This window comes from Dendrobium catenatum, unplaced genomic scaffold, assembly GCF_001605985.2.
Source record: "Dendrobium catenatum unplaced genomic scaffold, ASM160598v2 fragScaff_scaffold_853, whole genome shotgun sequence".
NCBI classification, from domain to species: domain Eukaryota; kingdom Viridiplantae; phylum Streptophyta; class Magnoliopsida; order Asparagales; family Orchidaceae; genus Dendrobium; species Dendrobium catenatum.
In genome coordinates, this window is record NW_021319315.1 from 6,940,811 (window position 1) to 6,957,543 (window position 16,733).

At 34.4% G+C, this 16,733-nt stretch overlaps 1 protein-coding gene across 1 annotated transcript; it reads left to right on the forward strand.

The window, feature by feature from the left end:
• Positions 1-409: 409 nt before the first annotated feature.
• LOC110107398 (obtusifoliol 14-alpha demethylase) lies at positions 410-15,702 on the forward strand. The gene is made up of 2 exons (XM_020837653.2): positions 410-1,201; positions 14,429-15,702. Exons 1-2 carry the CDS (start codon positions 734-736, stop codon positions 15,428-15,430), a joined length of 1,470 nt encoding a protein of 489 aa, XP_020693312.1. The 5' UTR covers positions 410-733; the 3' UTR covers positions 15,431-15,702.
• Positions 15,703-16,733: the final 1,031 nt, after the last annotated feature.

Here is a 16,733-nt window from a genome sequence, read left to right on the forward strand (position 1 = left end):
CGTGTCGCGCAGTCAACCGCCTGCCCTGTTGCCGCGGGCCCACGCGCGACCATTGCCCAGTGCCCGCGTCATTCACTTGAGCGGCCGAGCCGTCGAGCGCGCCCTGCGTCGCTCACTCGCGCCCACGATGCCCCGCTGTCGCGCACAACCACGACCAGAAATTGGGGGTCGTTCACTTGAGCTGCCGTGCACGACCACGACCGCATCCTGCGCCTCTCACTCGCGACCCTGGCTGAAACTAGTGGGGTCGACCCGAACCTGAGTAGTGTCGGATCAATTTCGGATTTGACCCAAATCCGACCTGTGACCTGAAATTGACACCCCTATATAAAACAATTGTTTTTCTTTAAAAAAAAAAATCCAACGCTATAAAATTTGGCCTTCTTTTTCCTTTCTTTGCCTCTGCAAATTACAAAAAGATTAATATTATTATATTAGCAAACAGACGAATGCAGAACCACTTGTCCTTCGAAAGAGAACCAATGGCGATGAAATAGAATCGATACCCATCCCTCATCATCGCAAACCCTAGGAATTATTGCACTCCGTTCCTGTCACCATATCCATTTCCACTCAATTACCATTTCAATTCGATCTCGTCGCTGACGATCATCTATAGTGTCAATTTTGTCTCTGCCATTTCTCTGCAGACAGTCGAATTCGTTTTATTGCCGATTTATAGCGAATTCTATCCATAGTCCACTCAGAAGTCACGTAGATTGTCATTTCAGCGATGAATCTAGGGGAGAATAACGCGTGCGTGATCGCCGGAGTACTGTTCCTTGTCAGCATCGTTTTTTTGAAGCTTGTCTGGGGTTTTGTGGCGCCCAATTCGAGAAAAAGGCTACCCCCGGTTGTAAAGACATTTCCTTTGATCGGAGGGCTCATTCGGTTCCTGAATGGGCCTGTCGTGATGGTCAGGGAAGAATATGCGAAGCTTGGGAGTGTGTTCACTCTCAACTTGCTCCACCGGCGCATTACGTTCTTCATCGGGCCAGATGTCTCGTCTCACTTCTTCAAGGCGCCGGAGTCGGATCTAAGCCAACAGGAGGTGTACCAGTTCAATGTCCCTACCTTTGGGCCTGGGGTGGTATTTGATGTGGATTACTCCGTGAGGCAGGAACAGTTCAGGTTTTTTACGGAGGCGTTGAGGGTTAACAAGTTGAGAAGCTATGTTGATCAGATGGTTCTTGAGGCTGAGGTTTGCTTAAATCCTTATACATATTATTCAAGGATCGATTTAATCAAGCATGCAGGAGCATTCTGCCATTTTTCATAGATCCTTAGATCTGCATGTTCATGAATTTGTTTCATGCCAACAAATAATAAGTCATACTTCTTAGCTTTTGTATTGTTGAGTGTAATCTTGGTTCTTAGGAGTGTTTATGCTGGCAATTGGAGCTCTTTGGCTACAAGTAGAATTTAGTTCTAATTTGATTTAATCTTACAGATAAATCCTGAATGTTGTATGGCATGATAGAAATTTTTTTCCTGATTAAATCTTTGTAAACTATTTGATAGTTTTTCAAGATTTGCGGTTTAAATAAATGAGAAAAAAAGGACAATCAGGAAAGATTGTGTAAATAGCTCAATTCACTTACCTCAGGATTTAATAAATTCAAGTTATAGCCAAAAATGGGAGGAAAAAGGGGCCTAAGAAGACAGTAGGGTTTATGTGGCTCAAAAAACAGTTGGCAAGATTTAGCTTAAATCTTGGCTAAATCTTGCAAGTAAATAGCCAAATGTGAGTTGAGCTTTGGAGCAGTTATTGAGTAGAAGTTTCTTAGACATCGTTAAGGAATGCTTTATGCTGTTTAGTTATGCTTTCCAGGATCATAGAATTAATTTTTGGGCATTTGATAAGAGATTGGCCACCGCTTTGAGAAACTAGCTTTATGAAGGCAAGAAATAACTCTCTGGTAATAATGAGTCAAGTTGATTTCTTAGACAAGTATATTTTTGGATTTCAGCTTTCCACTTTTGGAAAACAATATTCGGATCAGCCCCTTAATTTGAGTTTAGTTTAAAATTAAATATTAAATTAGGTTTATTAATTGATTCATTAAAAATATATTGCTAATTAATCAGTTTTAAAATTTTTATTTCATTTAAATTCTTAATTAAGATAATTAGGGAACATTTAGGCTAATTAGGGGTTAGCTCCTAATTAGATAACATATTAGGCTTATTAGTAATATATTATTTAACTAATAGTTTAATTAGTTTACTCTGAATAATTATTTATCAAGATGATAATTTATTCTAATTAGTCATATATTAATTTGATTTAATCATTTATTAGATTTCAGCCTGTTTTTAGGACATTAAATTAATTAGATTAATTAATTTAGTTAAAGATTAATCAGGATAATCACTGGTAAATTATTCTAATCAGTCATACATCAACAAATTAAAAACAATTAGTTTTGTGAATTAGAGATTAATCGATTAATAAGGCTAATAGTTCATCAATTAAGAATATGATAAACTGTACTGATTTAGTGATGTATTGATGAAATAATAAATAAATTAAATAATGATTAGTAAAGTAATTTCATCTTGCATTTTTTTTTGTCATCCAACACATCAATTCCACAATAGTTTTAACTAGCTCTTATAATATTTGCAACAATTTTAACATTATTTTCACTTGGCAATCATCTGTTTTACTTAACATCGTAACACAACACTAAATAGCAAAACACAGTGAATGAAAGCATTGCTAAACAGAGCCATAGACATGGACTAAACTTGTCGAGCGTTGCTCATAGACTTGGAGATAAAGTTTAAACATTCATATACCCACAGTTAAATTTTAAGGAGAGGCATGGAATCTAAACCCTACTAGTCAGGCACTTTTTTATTTTATGTTAATGTCAGTCTTGCACTTAATTTTAATGCTTCGGCTTTGCGTCATGTTGAGTCAGAACTTAGGTTTTTTGCTGCTTAGAAGTTTATTTCACCATGTCTAATATGATTTTGGCTTCAGTTTGTTGTTGCGTACAAATGGTCATGGAAGTTGATCTATAGGTTTTCATTTTTTTGTTAGATTAATGATATCGTGTAACTATGTAGGATTGCTTTATTTCCTTAAATTACAGGGCTGTATTGGATTTTGTGTTGTATATGTATAATATTGGCTCTAAAAATATGTTTTTGCAATTTTTGAAGGGTTCTTCTTCTTTATGTTTAATTCCATTTCAGTTTCACTTTTATAATATGTTTCACATATGAACTTAAGAATTTTCTGAATTTTGAAGTTGTTGCTTCTGATCTATGCTTGGATCTTTTTTCTTTTTTACCTTGTCATATAATACTCTCTGGTGTACTGCTTGAAGTTGAAGGAGCAGTTACACATTGAGTGATAACTCTCGCCAATCATGGCTGACAAATTATTAGTTCTCTTAGGTTTTTCACAGTTTAATATATCCCGTGATACATTATAGTAATTCATAATATTCTTCGAGTATTGTAAAGACCACCACCACTAACAAAATGACTACTCCTTTAAGGTTGGCACTATATGATGGAAAAGGAAAATTATTTTCATCTATGTTCTTTTTATGAGAACAAGATTTTAGATTATTTGGAATAGATTCCCATAATGAAAAGGGGGTAATGTTTACATTAGGCTCTTGCCGACTAAAGGGGAAGGGAGTGAAAAAAGGAAGGGTGTGGTGGGGATTGAAGGTTTGATGCATGCATTGTGCTTTTCTTTATGGAAAGGATGGTTTGATTTCCTTGGCATATTTTCAGATTCAAGATTCTGGAACTCCATATCTCGAGGGAGAAGTCACCATTTCACTAAAGCCTACCATTTTAAACTGATCTCTTTACTCATCTATTTAGTTTTTTAAAATTTGAACCTATATTTACTTTACTTTGTATGAGCTTTTTGTTCCTTTGAAATTTTCTCATGCAAATGCAGTTATTATTCTTTTTTACAAATTCATTAGAATCAAGATCATCATCATTAGCCTTATACTAATTAATTGGGATTGGTTTTATGTCCTTATTTTTTATTCTACCACGGCGATTTGTGCATGAGATTTTAAATTTGTTTTGAGCAAATTTTTTTGCTAAGCTTATATGTAGGTTACCTTTAGTCTATTCTTTTTTCTTCCAGATATTTTGAGATTAATTTTACATTACTCATTTTATCGATGCATTTCTAGCATTCATTGCAATTGCTGAAACCTCTTGGATTTATCTTTCACTGCTTTTTCTTTAATAGTTGTTACTTACCTCATCCCCCCTCCATTATAATCATTTCTTAATATTATCATTCCTAGTTTCTCTACATCCATCTTAACATTCTCATGTTTATCATATATATATATATTAATCTTTTCTGTCAATGATATCTTTACTATTGAGCACTCATATCCATACAACATAGATAGTGTAATTGTATTCATGATGTTTTTTTAATAATATAATACACTTGGTGCATTTCTCTATTTCAACTATCTATACTTTAAAGTTACAACTTTGTCTACATTCACTGTTCTTCTGTATCTCTCATATCTATTAAAATTATAAATCATTTACTTAAGTCCTTATTTTACTAATCCTTAGCCCGGCCCCTCACTATTTTAACTATGTTTTGTTGAAGCTTAAGTTAGGCCCAAGTCAGTTTAAGTTCTTAAGCCCAACCAAACACCTCATTTTGAGATCCCTTAAACCAATCATTGTAAACCCAGATGAGCTAGGTGAACTGTGAGCTTAAGCTTAATCATTAATGCTTCTCTATGGTGATAATTAAGTTAATTTAAATTAAAATAAATTTAAAATTCATTAAACTAAATTTGAATATCATTAAATTTATAATTATAATTAAGTTTTCTATATTTATACAAATCTTGGCAATCTAAAACTCGGAATTTTCTCAAAGCTTCTTATAAAAATCTCGATATTTTTTCTTGTTAAAAATGCAAATTGTATGTGTTAAGGAAGTTGCTGTTATGAGTTAAATTTTTAATTGTGTTCATTTTAGTTGATTTATAATTTATTTTCTTATTTGTCTTAATTTAGTTTTAGTTCACTGAAAACTTGCCTTTGATGATGCTTTTATTAGCAAATGGGTTGCATTATCCTTAGTTCACTATTGGTTCTTTTGCTACTTGGTATTGATTCTCTCTCTCTTGTATATTATTAGATAAAGATGATCCGTTCCTTGACATTTCTTGTTTGTGTTTTGGTGCTCCTATTGAAGACTACATATTTTGTGTTTGGATATGTAATACCCATGTATGTGGGTTGGGGGCATTGTTGAGAATGTCAAGACATGTGCTTGGATAAATATTTCCCTGCTTTCGGGCCTTTCCATGCAACCTTTTGGTAGTAGTTCTCTTACAATCTGGGTGCTATTTGTTGGGAATGTTTTTGCAGATTTAATTTGAAATTATGTTATTTGGGGAGAACCCTTTGGAAACATATCAATTTTACCCACATTAATAAGAAATTGAATTAGTAACCTTTTCACTTGAATGTAACATGGTTAGAAGAAAATAAATTTATCATGGGAGGAATAATCAAGATACATTCTAGGGTGATAATAAAGCTTATGGAAATTATAAACATCAATTTTATGTTTTAGATGGTTTCATAACTAAGAAGGTTAAACATCAAGATGTTTGTATTTGATGGAATTTTGTTTATCTTTATTTTATGGGTAATATACATGAATAATTTCTTTGAATGAAAAACATTATTTGGTGAACATCAAGAGTGATTTACAAAATTGAAATTAATTGGATGAGCTACAATGTATTGGTTGAGTATCCAGAGAAACAAAGAGAGAGATTGGATAGAGAACCTACAACTACTTAGGCTAGAATGAAAGAATTGTTAAAAAATATTAAAATTTATCATATCATTTTTGACTTCTTCATGAATTTAATTCATAAAAACAAATGAAAAAAATTGTAATTAAATAAATGAACAAAGTTGAGAAGTTGTTGCTATGTTATGAAGAAGATCCCGAAACAATGCCATCCAAATTTAGGTTTGGTTTGATGCATAGTATCAAAAGGGATGACATCATATTATATTTTCTCACTTAAACATACTTTCAAACGTGCATTAGATTTTGAACTAATGCTAAAATTTTGTGCACCTAAAAGAGCTATTACAATACTAGAAATGCTTCTTTTCGTTAAAACAATCAAACGCAATTTGCAGCACTCACTACATCTAGAGGTAGTAATACTACTGTCTACTGTTAATAAAGGCATTTAAAGGCTAATTGAATTTTGCTCTAACATTTTTCCTAGGCTTGTTTTATGTCATTAAATGAATCACTTTGTAAATGAATGCGCTAGTGATCCAAATAAAGAAGATAATGAAATTATTGAGGGAAAAAATTCATGTATTTTGATAAAGAGATTAGTGATTTTGCAAATGCTTTGATTAAAAATTCTTTGAATGTTATGAGATTCATCATTGCCTTCTTCAAAAATTGAAATTGATTTAAAAACAACTACTTCTCAAGTCTATTTCAAGTATGATGAGATGCTGTGTAACACATTATTGATAGTTGGAGTTGCATGGATGTTAAATTTAATGTTGAATGCATAAGTTTTAAATTGTATCACACATAACCATATATAATAGTTTGGATGGATAAAATTACAGCTTTGGTGATAGAGATGTTTGATATCCATTCAACTTATTACATATAGTGAAAAAATCTTGTGTGGTGTTCTACCTATAGATATTGCAATGTCATTTTGGGTAGACCATTTCATGACTTAGATTTGGCTAATTTGGGAGATTTAATATTTATGTGTTTAAGAGCAATGGGTGGGAGGATAATAGTTTTGAAATCTACATAGCCAAAGCTAAATTTTGTATAAAACACAAAAGAATGTAGTTATGGGCTCAAAAAATTCGCGCCTCTGCCTCTCCTGCTTTCGGTGGTGTTTTAACGATTTAACGAATTAAGTTTTGGGGTAAATTTTTAGAAGGTAGATTGGGTTTGAAATACGACACTACCAGGAGATTTTGCTCTCATTTTGTGAGGACTTTAGATCTAAGTTCTGGTTTTCTATTGGCGCAAACTCCTATAGTTAATTACCCCTTTCGATAATTAGAGAGAACTTTCGATTAAGGCCAGTCGTCGTAGAGATATGTGGTATATTTGGTGTATAGTAGTAGCATAGGTTTGATATTTGAAAATTTAATATTTAAAATTGGAAATTCACCATCTCGTACTTAAAGTTGATGGTGGGGGAAGGGATGATGGACACGATCAAGATCCCATGGTTCCGTTGACCCCAGTCATTATGGTCCCTGGTCTACTTAGTCAGAGGAGGTATTCGACCCAACTTGATAGAATGATTCTTATTGGCAGCCATGGGTTGCGTCGTGTAATGGTACATTGTAGATCTAGGGTGAATATTTGTCTACGGTGATAAATTTTAATCCATCTTAGCTAACATAGGGCTTTGTGCCCTATCGATTATATCTTATTGATTCATATCTCAAGGATTTAGTGCTACCGGGGAGCTTACAAGCTCTGGCCATGACCTTAATTTAGTGGTGTCATTTGGCGGCTAACCACCCAGTTCAGAGGGCCCGGGTCATAACCGTTTACGTGCGTACCATTTGACGGCGAAACTGCTAGTAGAGGACACGTGCCACATCCTTACTGACAATAGACTGTTTGCAATGACGCAGTCTGTTTGGCAATCAGAGGTCGTTTGGCCCTTCAAGTCATGCGTTGTGTCGAAATGCGTGTTGATTAAGTCACCGATTTTGCCTCTTTTTGCGTGTGGTTTGGTATGTAGGGGTCAATAGTAGTCCTTCTAATGAACTGAATAAATCAATATATATTTTGAATCTACATTACTTTGGTAAAAGTGAGATGTGTAGAAACTAATTTATGCTTCGGTGATTTTTAAATAGAAGATGTTTGCTGAGAATATGAATATACTCAAAGGATATTAACTGAGTATTGTTTGATTTTAAAAACCTATATGCTAGAGATCTTCTCAAGGAATCACCATTGCTTAGAGACATATGATGTTCCATTATTTGATTTCTAGATTATTTTTACCTACTTTATCATATTGTAGAATGAGTATAATTGAACTCCAAGCCGAAAAGACAAGTTGATGAATTACTAAAGAAAGGGTTTACTAGAGAATATAAATACTTATGTTAGTCATGTATTATTTACCCTTAAAAATTGATAGTTGATGTATATGCATGGCTAGTAAAACTAAAGTTACAATCAAATGTTGATTTCTCATATCTAGATTGAATGATATATTGGATATGATGATTTATTCTATCATATTTTTAAATATTGATTTGAGGAGTGGGTATCATCAAATAAGAATATAAAAGGATGATGAATGAAAAATTACTTTTAAAATTAAAGATATATTATGTTTATGATTGGTCATGTCTTTTGGATTGATCATTCATCAAGTATTTTAATGAGAATTGTCAATCATATTCTTTGATCTTTCTTTCAAAAATATTTAATTGTGTGATTTGATAATATTTTTCTTTATAACAAGATTATAGAAGATCATTTAGATCTATGGATGGTCTTTGATGTATTGTAGGTTGAAAAGTTGTATTTAAATTTGAAAGTTATTCTTTGTTGCACTTTTTGCAATATTCTTGGGATTTATTTTGTTGAGTGATAAAGTATCCATTGATCCTAATAAAATCAAAGCAATTACAATTGGCCAACACATGGCTAATACTCATGAGATTCATTTTTCATGATCAAGCTATTTTTTATAGATGATTCATTAAGGGCTTTAGTATAATAATGATACCAATAAAAAATTATAGTAAGAAGGGAGAGTTTAAATAGACAAAACCTACTAACTAGCTTTTAACAATATTAAGGAGAGAAAGGGGGTGTCAAGGGTATCAAAAAGCTTATTAGAGAAGGGGGTTACTCTCATCTCCAACTCTTAACTGGGAAAACATTTTCTCATTCTGGAAAACCTTCATCAAAGACTTCATTATTTCCTTTATACCTCTGCAAGATGGAGTGATCAACTTATCTGAAGCAGAGATTTCCAAAGGCTCCGTGAAATTAAGGCTTTCTATTGTTGGATACTCTATTGGTCACAGACCTTATTGCTATCTTTAAGTTCTAGTCTTTTAGAGGTACTTTATAACTGCTCTCATTTAGTGAAGTTTTCTTCCTGCTTAAATTTTTAGCCCTAGAAGATTACAATATGGCATGAATTGGGGTTCCTTAATTTTTTCTAGGCAAGCCCTTCATATTACAGAAATGGTCACCCTATTTCAAACCTAAGCGGGACGAATTTTCTTCTATCTCTATTTTGGTTAATAAGATTCATGATCTATCCTTTTCTTGCTGAAACCCCAAGGGGATTTCCAGAATTGCTAGTTTTATTAGCTGTCTCTTTGTTGTTGACTCTCTTACGATAGAGAAAACTAGCATCACTTTTGCCAGGGTTAACGTGCAACTTACACCCCCCCCCCCCCCCCCCCCCCCCCCCCCCCCCCCCCCCCCCCCTTCCTCTTCCCAAACACGTGCTACTAAGTTCAACCCATATAACTCCTTAAGCTCCTCATCCTTATCTTTTTCTCTTAGACAGCCAATTATCCAAGCCCTCTGACCCAAATATTACACACCTACCTTCAAAATCCAACTTTGATAATGAACCTATCCCAAATCTTAACTCCCCACTGAAGAGATGACCCCTGTGGTCATTCTTCCCAATGACATCTCCTTAGATCCTATTAACCTGTTCTTCCTCAACAAATTTCAAGCACTACAAGCTGTCGTAAACTCTCAAAATTCGGATGCTCTTGAAGCTTCCCAGTCCAACATAACTTCATACCAACCAGCAAACTACACCAGAGTTAAGAATGTCAAGAAGGCAGCTAACCCCCCCTCTAAATCCTAATAATCCTGCCATTGCCCTCTATTATTGTTTGGAAACTAAGAGAATTTAACTTCACCAAAAAAGTCCTCAGTTGTGAAGAGCTTTCCCATCTTTATTCTCTTGATATGTTTTGCCTTTTGGAGGGCAAGTTCAATGTTTTATCACTGTCTGACCCATGGTTTTCTTCCTCTCATTGCACTTTGATGATGATGAAAATTGCCACAAATTTTTTTTTTTCCAAATCTGAAAGAATTTGTGGATTAATGGAACTCTTTTAAATGCGCATTTTCTCCCTATTCTTTTTCTAATCAAATGATTCATGAGATTATTATAGTTGGACCTATTCTTCTATTTCAGATTTATGTGGTTTATATTTCTAACTCTTGACTGAAAGACTTGTTTTATGGGGGATCAAATTAGAGGTATTGCTAACAACTCCTCTAGATCTTGGGTTATATTTGGTGATTTTAATTGTTATAGATATCACTCTGAAAAGTAGGGGGCATAAAAGACTTGACATCTGTTAGTTTATTCTATACTTGGTTCAATCAGAGAGATGATCAACCAATCCGCATTAAGCTGTACAGATATTTTCTTAATGATTTATAGCTGGAACACTTTTCTGGCTCATTCTATAGGGTTGAGAATCCTAGATATTCTGACCACTCATCTCTCATCCTTTAATCAAGCACCTCTAATACCAATCCTCACAGATTTTTATTCAAGAATTATTGGACTAAGAATGTAACTTATTGGGACATCCTGATGTTGATTTTTTCCAAATATTTTTTCTGGTAATCCAATGCTTATCCTCTACCAAAAGCTCTACCTCCTTAAGACCCTCATTAAATCCAATACTTGGGCCAAAACCACCCACCTGAATTTCACTATATATAAACTTAATCAACAACAAGCCTTTTTACTATTGCAGCTAGATTTATATCCTTTAAAATTTAAATCATTCCTTAAACTCCAACTTAATGATTGTTAACAATCATATTGCCTCATGCTCCTCTGCGTGGCCTTACTGGATCACTCAAAGATCCAGAACTTAAATGGTTGACCTAATGTGAGGATATCTTAAGTTCTTATATGCTAATATAAAAATTAGACGTAACTACAACAAAATCTCTAAGATTTCTGCTCCATCTGGACCTTCGTCATCCTAGGACACGGTCAATTCTATCATCCTGCATTTTCAAATTCTCATGCTTCTCTGCGTGGGCTTACTGGATCACCTAGAAATTCAGAACTAAATGGTTGACCTAATGTGAGGATGATCTCAAGTTCCTAAATGCTAAGATAAAAATTAGGCGTAACTACAACAAAATCTTTAAGATTTCTTCTCAATCTGGGCCCTCTACATCCAATCAGGACATGATCAATTCTATGACCCAGCATTTTCAAATTCTATTTAATTCCTCCTCTTTCCAGGATGAATCAGTCCACATTCCCCCTGGTGTTGTTACACCTCCTCATCTCGTGGCCTCTCTTATTGCTCCGACCACTTATGCGAAACTAAAGGGGTCATTTTTTCTGTTGCTTCTTGCTCTGTCATTGGTTTGGATGGTTTCACTTTGGAGTTTTATAAAAGTGGTCAGAAATCATAATATCTTTGGTTATCAAGTCTGTAAAGTTGTGAAATCTTTTTTTCATAAAAGATTTCTCCCAAGAAGAGTCAAAGCCACTTCTTTAGCTTTGATCCCCAAATCTAATTATGCCAGTAATATCACTGACTTCAGATTTATCTCCCTTTGCAATACTTTCTATAAAGTAATTTTTAAAATTTTGGCTAACAAGCTTAAACCAATTAATCCCAGATTATTCATCCTAGCCATTCTGGTTTTATTCAGAAAAGGGTCTCAACAAACAGCGCCATACTTGCCTCTGAGCTACTGGGATAATTCAATATTTCAGTTAGAAGGAAACATTTCTGTGCCAAATTTCACTTCTACAAAGTTTTTACTAGTATTTCCACGGGCTTTCTATTGAAGAGGCTTGTGCAAAAAGGTTTTCCTGCCACTTTTTTTTTCTGGATCAAAGCTTGCATTAATGAAGTTATTACTTAATACGTATTAATGGTGGTCTTGAAGGTCTTTTTAGATCCTTATCTGATTTGAAACAGGGATGCCCATTATATCCCTACTTATTTTTAGATCCTTATCTGATTTCCTGCCCCTTATGCAAAAAATCACTCATTATTTGGATGTCTGGAAAGCAAAATTATTGTTTTTTTGTAGGGGGACTTTAATTTGTGAGATTTATCATATGAAATATCTTACCTTATTGGATTAGAGGTTCTATATTACCAAAATCTTGTTGTAAATTTATTGACAAAACCTATGCTGGATTTCTCTACCATGGAAACTCTATCACCAGGAAATTGCATCATAATTCTTTGAAAAACACATGCAGGCCAAAAGAATTTGGTGATTTGGGAATTCCTGCCATTCAAGCATTACGACACTCTTATAGTTGCTCTCTTATATGTCGAATATATAACACTGGGAGTCTTCTATCTTGTTGGTATAGGGCTAAATATTGTTCTCCATAGAAAACCTTAACACTTAAACCTTTAGCATACTAAAAACTTCTCACAATTACTGCAGCGAAAACAAAGGCAAACTTTTCTTTCTCTGTTTACCAAACTGCCCAATCTCCCTTCTTTGGGATCACTAGTGCAATGGCTGCACCCTCTTGGAACTCTCAGGATGCTCTCTGGCACATATTTTCTCCTAATGCTTATTTGAAAGATATTATGACCAACAACTCTTCTTTGCCTCCGGCTCTCCCATCTCACATTTTTCTGGCAATTCATTCTATTCATATTCACGAATTAACTATTAACTGCATTCAGTGGAAGAACTCAAATAATCCTTCATTTTAGGCCTTTTTATCTTACTATTACCGCGATGTTCCCTTTGTGCCTTGGCATAATTCTGTTTGGCACAAATGCTATGCTTTGAGATTCTAAGCATACAGTTGGATGGCTCTTCTCGCTGGTTTAAAGACTGCTGATGTGCTATCTAAGAAAAATATACAATACACCTGATTTGTAGACTCTGCAAAACGTCACCTGAACACTTCTCTCACCTCTTTTTCGAATGTGACTTCTCCTTCTGTATTATGTTTAATTTGTTGCCTTGGATGAATAGCTTTCTTCTCAAGCCAAGCTTGCTGCAATTAATTGAATTTATATCTGAAATGGTTCAGACTCCTTCATTTCTTAAATACTATTACCTATTGGTGATCTGTTGCTCGATTTATCGCATTTGGAGGGAGAGAAATTATGGAAGATTTGGTTCAGCATTCAATTGTAGATCAACGGATGCCTTAAAATTAAGAAGGCTATTCAACTTAAGGCTTCTAGATGGAAGAAATAGGAGAATCTAAAATCTCTTCTGAATGTATAATTTTGGTTCCCTTGCTGTGGCTTTGGAATTTAATGGTTTTATCCATTTTGGAGGTGGTTTCCTTTGGAAATTGCACCTTGCTGCAGCTATATTTTGCTGCTGGGATCGATTATCATGGTGGCCTCGTTACATTTGATCTGATGGGGGTACTGTTGGAATCCTAGACCATTCGGACCTCCTTTTGGATGGTTGTTCTGGGCAACCAGGAGATCTTCCGTTCGTTTGAATGATTTTTGCATACTGGTTGCATGAACGTATATTTTAGAGTCCAGGTTTTTGGTTTTCTTTGGTTTTGTTTTTCTGATTTAGGTTTCGTTTGGGACGGCTTTCTTCCTGTTTCTTAAAGTGATTTTTTATTAAAAAATTAAAAAAATTGTACTAAAATTTCGCTTTAAGAAGCAGCAAGAAAGCCGTCCCAAACGAAGCCTTAATCTCTTCTTCTTTTAGGCAGTTGTATTGTTTTAGCATGTTTTTTTTAATCTTTTGGTGAGCATTGCTTCTTTTTGTGCAGCTCATACAGCGTATAGCTAACATGAAATTAAGCTATGCTTTTAATTTCCCCAAAAAAAGTATAGGCCAATTAAGTAATGCTAGGCATTGGGATACATGGAAACGAGTTTATTATGGTGTTGAGATAACTTGATAAGAAAATTGCCATAATTATCAAACTTTCAGGGAACTCCAATGGAGAAATCCTTTTAAAGTTCATCATATATTTCTTCTTGCTTTTTCCATTACAAAACCCAGTTATTCAAGTATACTATCAACATCCACTTTCCAAAAAGTTATTATTGGTATTTCTTTCTTATTCATCTACATCTAGCTTATTTAATTAGTTAATTTTCATTAATTTGTGCATTTCTGTTTCCGATGGCTATAGATACAAGCTCCACCTAAGATTTTTCTTCAAAATTTCGATAGAACAGATAATTAGCACTGAAGTCTAATCAACTTTTGCATTGCAAAGCTTAACCTGCTAACCTTTTTGAAGATAACTGAGCATGTCTGCCTTGATCAAAATCATGCTCTAACATCTAGAAGATTTTCGATGATTCTTTAGTCCATGGTACACATAGTTCATAACGCATAAATTGGTCCTCAATACTTTTTTGCTCTACTGTTTTTCTGCAGGACTACTTCTCAAAGTGGGGAGATAGTGGCACTGTTGATCTAAAATATGAGCTTGAGCACCTCATCATCTTGACTGCCAGTCGATGCCTTTTAGGTCGTGAAGTAAGAGACAAGCTCTTTGACGATGTGTCTGCTCTTTTTCATGATCTTGACAATGGGATGCGCCCAATCAGCGTCATCTTCCCCTACCTCCCAATCCCTGCACATAGACAACGCGACCGGGCTCGGTTCCGAATTTCTGAGATCTTCGCAACCATCATCAAATCCCGCAAATGCTCTGGAATCACTGAGGATGATATGCTGCAGTGCTTCATTGATTCCAAATACAAGAACGGTCGTCCGACCACCGAGGTAGAGATTACAGGCCTTCTTATTGCAGCCCTGTTTGCTGGACAGCACACCAGCTCCATCACCTCTACCTGGACCGGAGCCTATCTACTGAAATACAATCAATACTTATCAGCGGCGCTTGACGAGCAGAAGCGACTAATGAAGAAATATGGCGATAAAGTTGATCATGATATCCTGTCTGAAATGGATGTTCTGTATCGTTGCATTAAGGAAGCCCTCAGGCTCCACCCTCCTCTCATCATGCTTCTTCGTCAATCTCACAGCGAATTCACAGTGAAGACAAAGGAGGGAATCGAGTATGTAATACCAAAGGGACATATTGTTGCCACTTCACCCGCCTTTGCGAACCGGCTTCCGTCCATCTACAAGGACCCTGATACTTATGACCCCGACCGATTTTCGCCCGGGAGGGAGGAGGACAAGGTGGCCGGAGCCTTCTCCTACATCTCATTCGGTGGTGGAAGGCATGGTTGTCTTGGCGAACCATTTGCGTACCTGCAAATAAAGGCAATCTGGAGCCATCTTCTCAGAAACTTTGACTTTGAGCTCATCTCTCCTTTCCCAGAAATTGACTGGAATGCCATGGTGGTTGGTGTGAAGGGTGAGGTCATGGTGAGGTACAAGAGGAGGAAGCTCGTAGTTGAGGAATGACTGATCTGGAGCCAGCGTTGTGCTTCTCTTCCTAAGGATATGTGATTCATTGATCAAATTTGTTGTTCTATGCTCTGTTCCTGAAAATCGGTTTGTCTTTCTACCTGAACTTGTTTTGCATTCCTGTCTGAAGCATTTTTTTTCTCTAGATATTGGTCGAACTATGCATCTTTCACATGCTTCTTGCATTGTTGTGTGGGTTGTTGGTGGATTTGTCATGAAGTTCAAAAATCGTTTAAATATTGGTTTTTTAGGCTTTTAGATATTTCTCAGATTGAGGTTTTGTTTGTGATTTCTAAAATATCTTTCTAGTTTTTTTTTTTACTAAAAAGCAGTTTTATAAAGTAGCAAAAAAACTATCTCAAACGAAGCCTGAACTAGCCGACAAATAGTTGTGAAAGTGCTTAGGTCGAATTTAGGGTTAGATTGGGAATAAATTTATTATTATTATTTAAAGTAAATTTTATTATATATTTTTCCAAAAGAATTTTATACTAAGATTTTATTTTATAAAGCAATTTAAAAGTTGTTCCAAATCAAGCTTTAGGCTTTATTTGTGACAACTTTTTTGTTAATTTTAAAATTAGTTTTCTTGCATAAAATTTTTAGTTCAAGAATTATTTGTATTAAAAAGTTATTTTAAAAATTAGGAAGAAATTTGTCCTAAATGAAATTTTATTTTATTGGCAGTTTTTTTTATTTAATAAATGTAATTTTGATATATACATAATGCATAGAAAATGTATGATGAAGAGGAGCATAATATGCTTGCCTCATAGGTAGTTTAATATTGATGAAAAATAAATTTGTATAATAGTTTGGTGGCCTTTATGATACAATATTTAAAATTGCATAATAGGGTATTGAGGTATTTTTTATTTGTGAGATGAGGCATAAGACTCAAAATAAAAAATTATGGAAAGCATAATATATGTTAAAATTAATTTCTTATATAATATCCAATTAAGGTGTTAAAAATGACATTATTTTTTAATAGAACTATAATGTAACACATTGACATATATATAAAATAAAAAATTGCACAAGACATAAAGTGACTAATGATAAACGGTATGAAATATAAATATTATATGAGCAAAAAAATATTAAATATAGAAACTGCTTAAAAATATTATATAACATTAAGTTTAATTCTAATTTATTTATTTCTCAGTTCCCTACTCATCTACATTTAATTTCTAAAAAAATTGAAATAGCTACAACTAGAAAAATCTTCTATATTTTCATTATTGAGAGGATCTCTATTTGAGTCGTAAGTATAATAAATTGGACTCTCCACTGT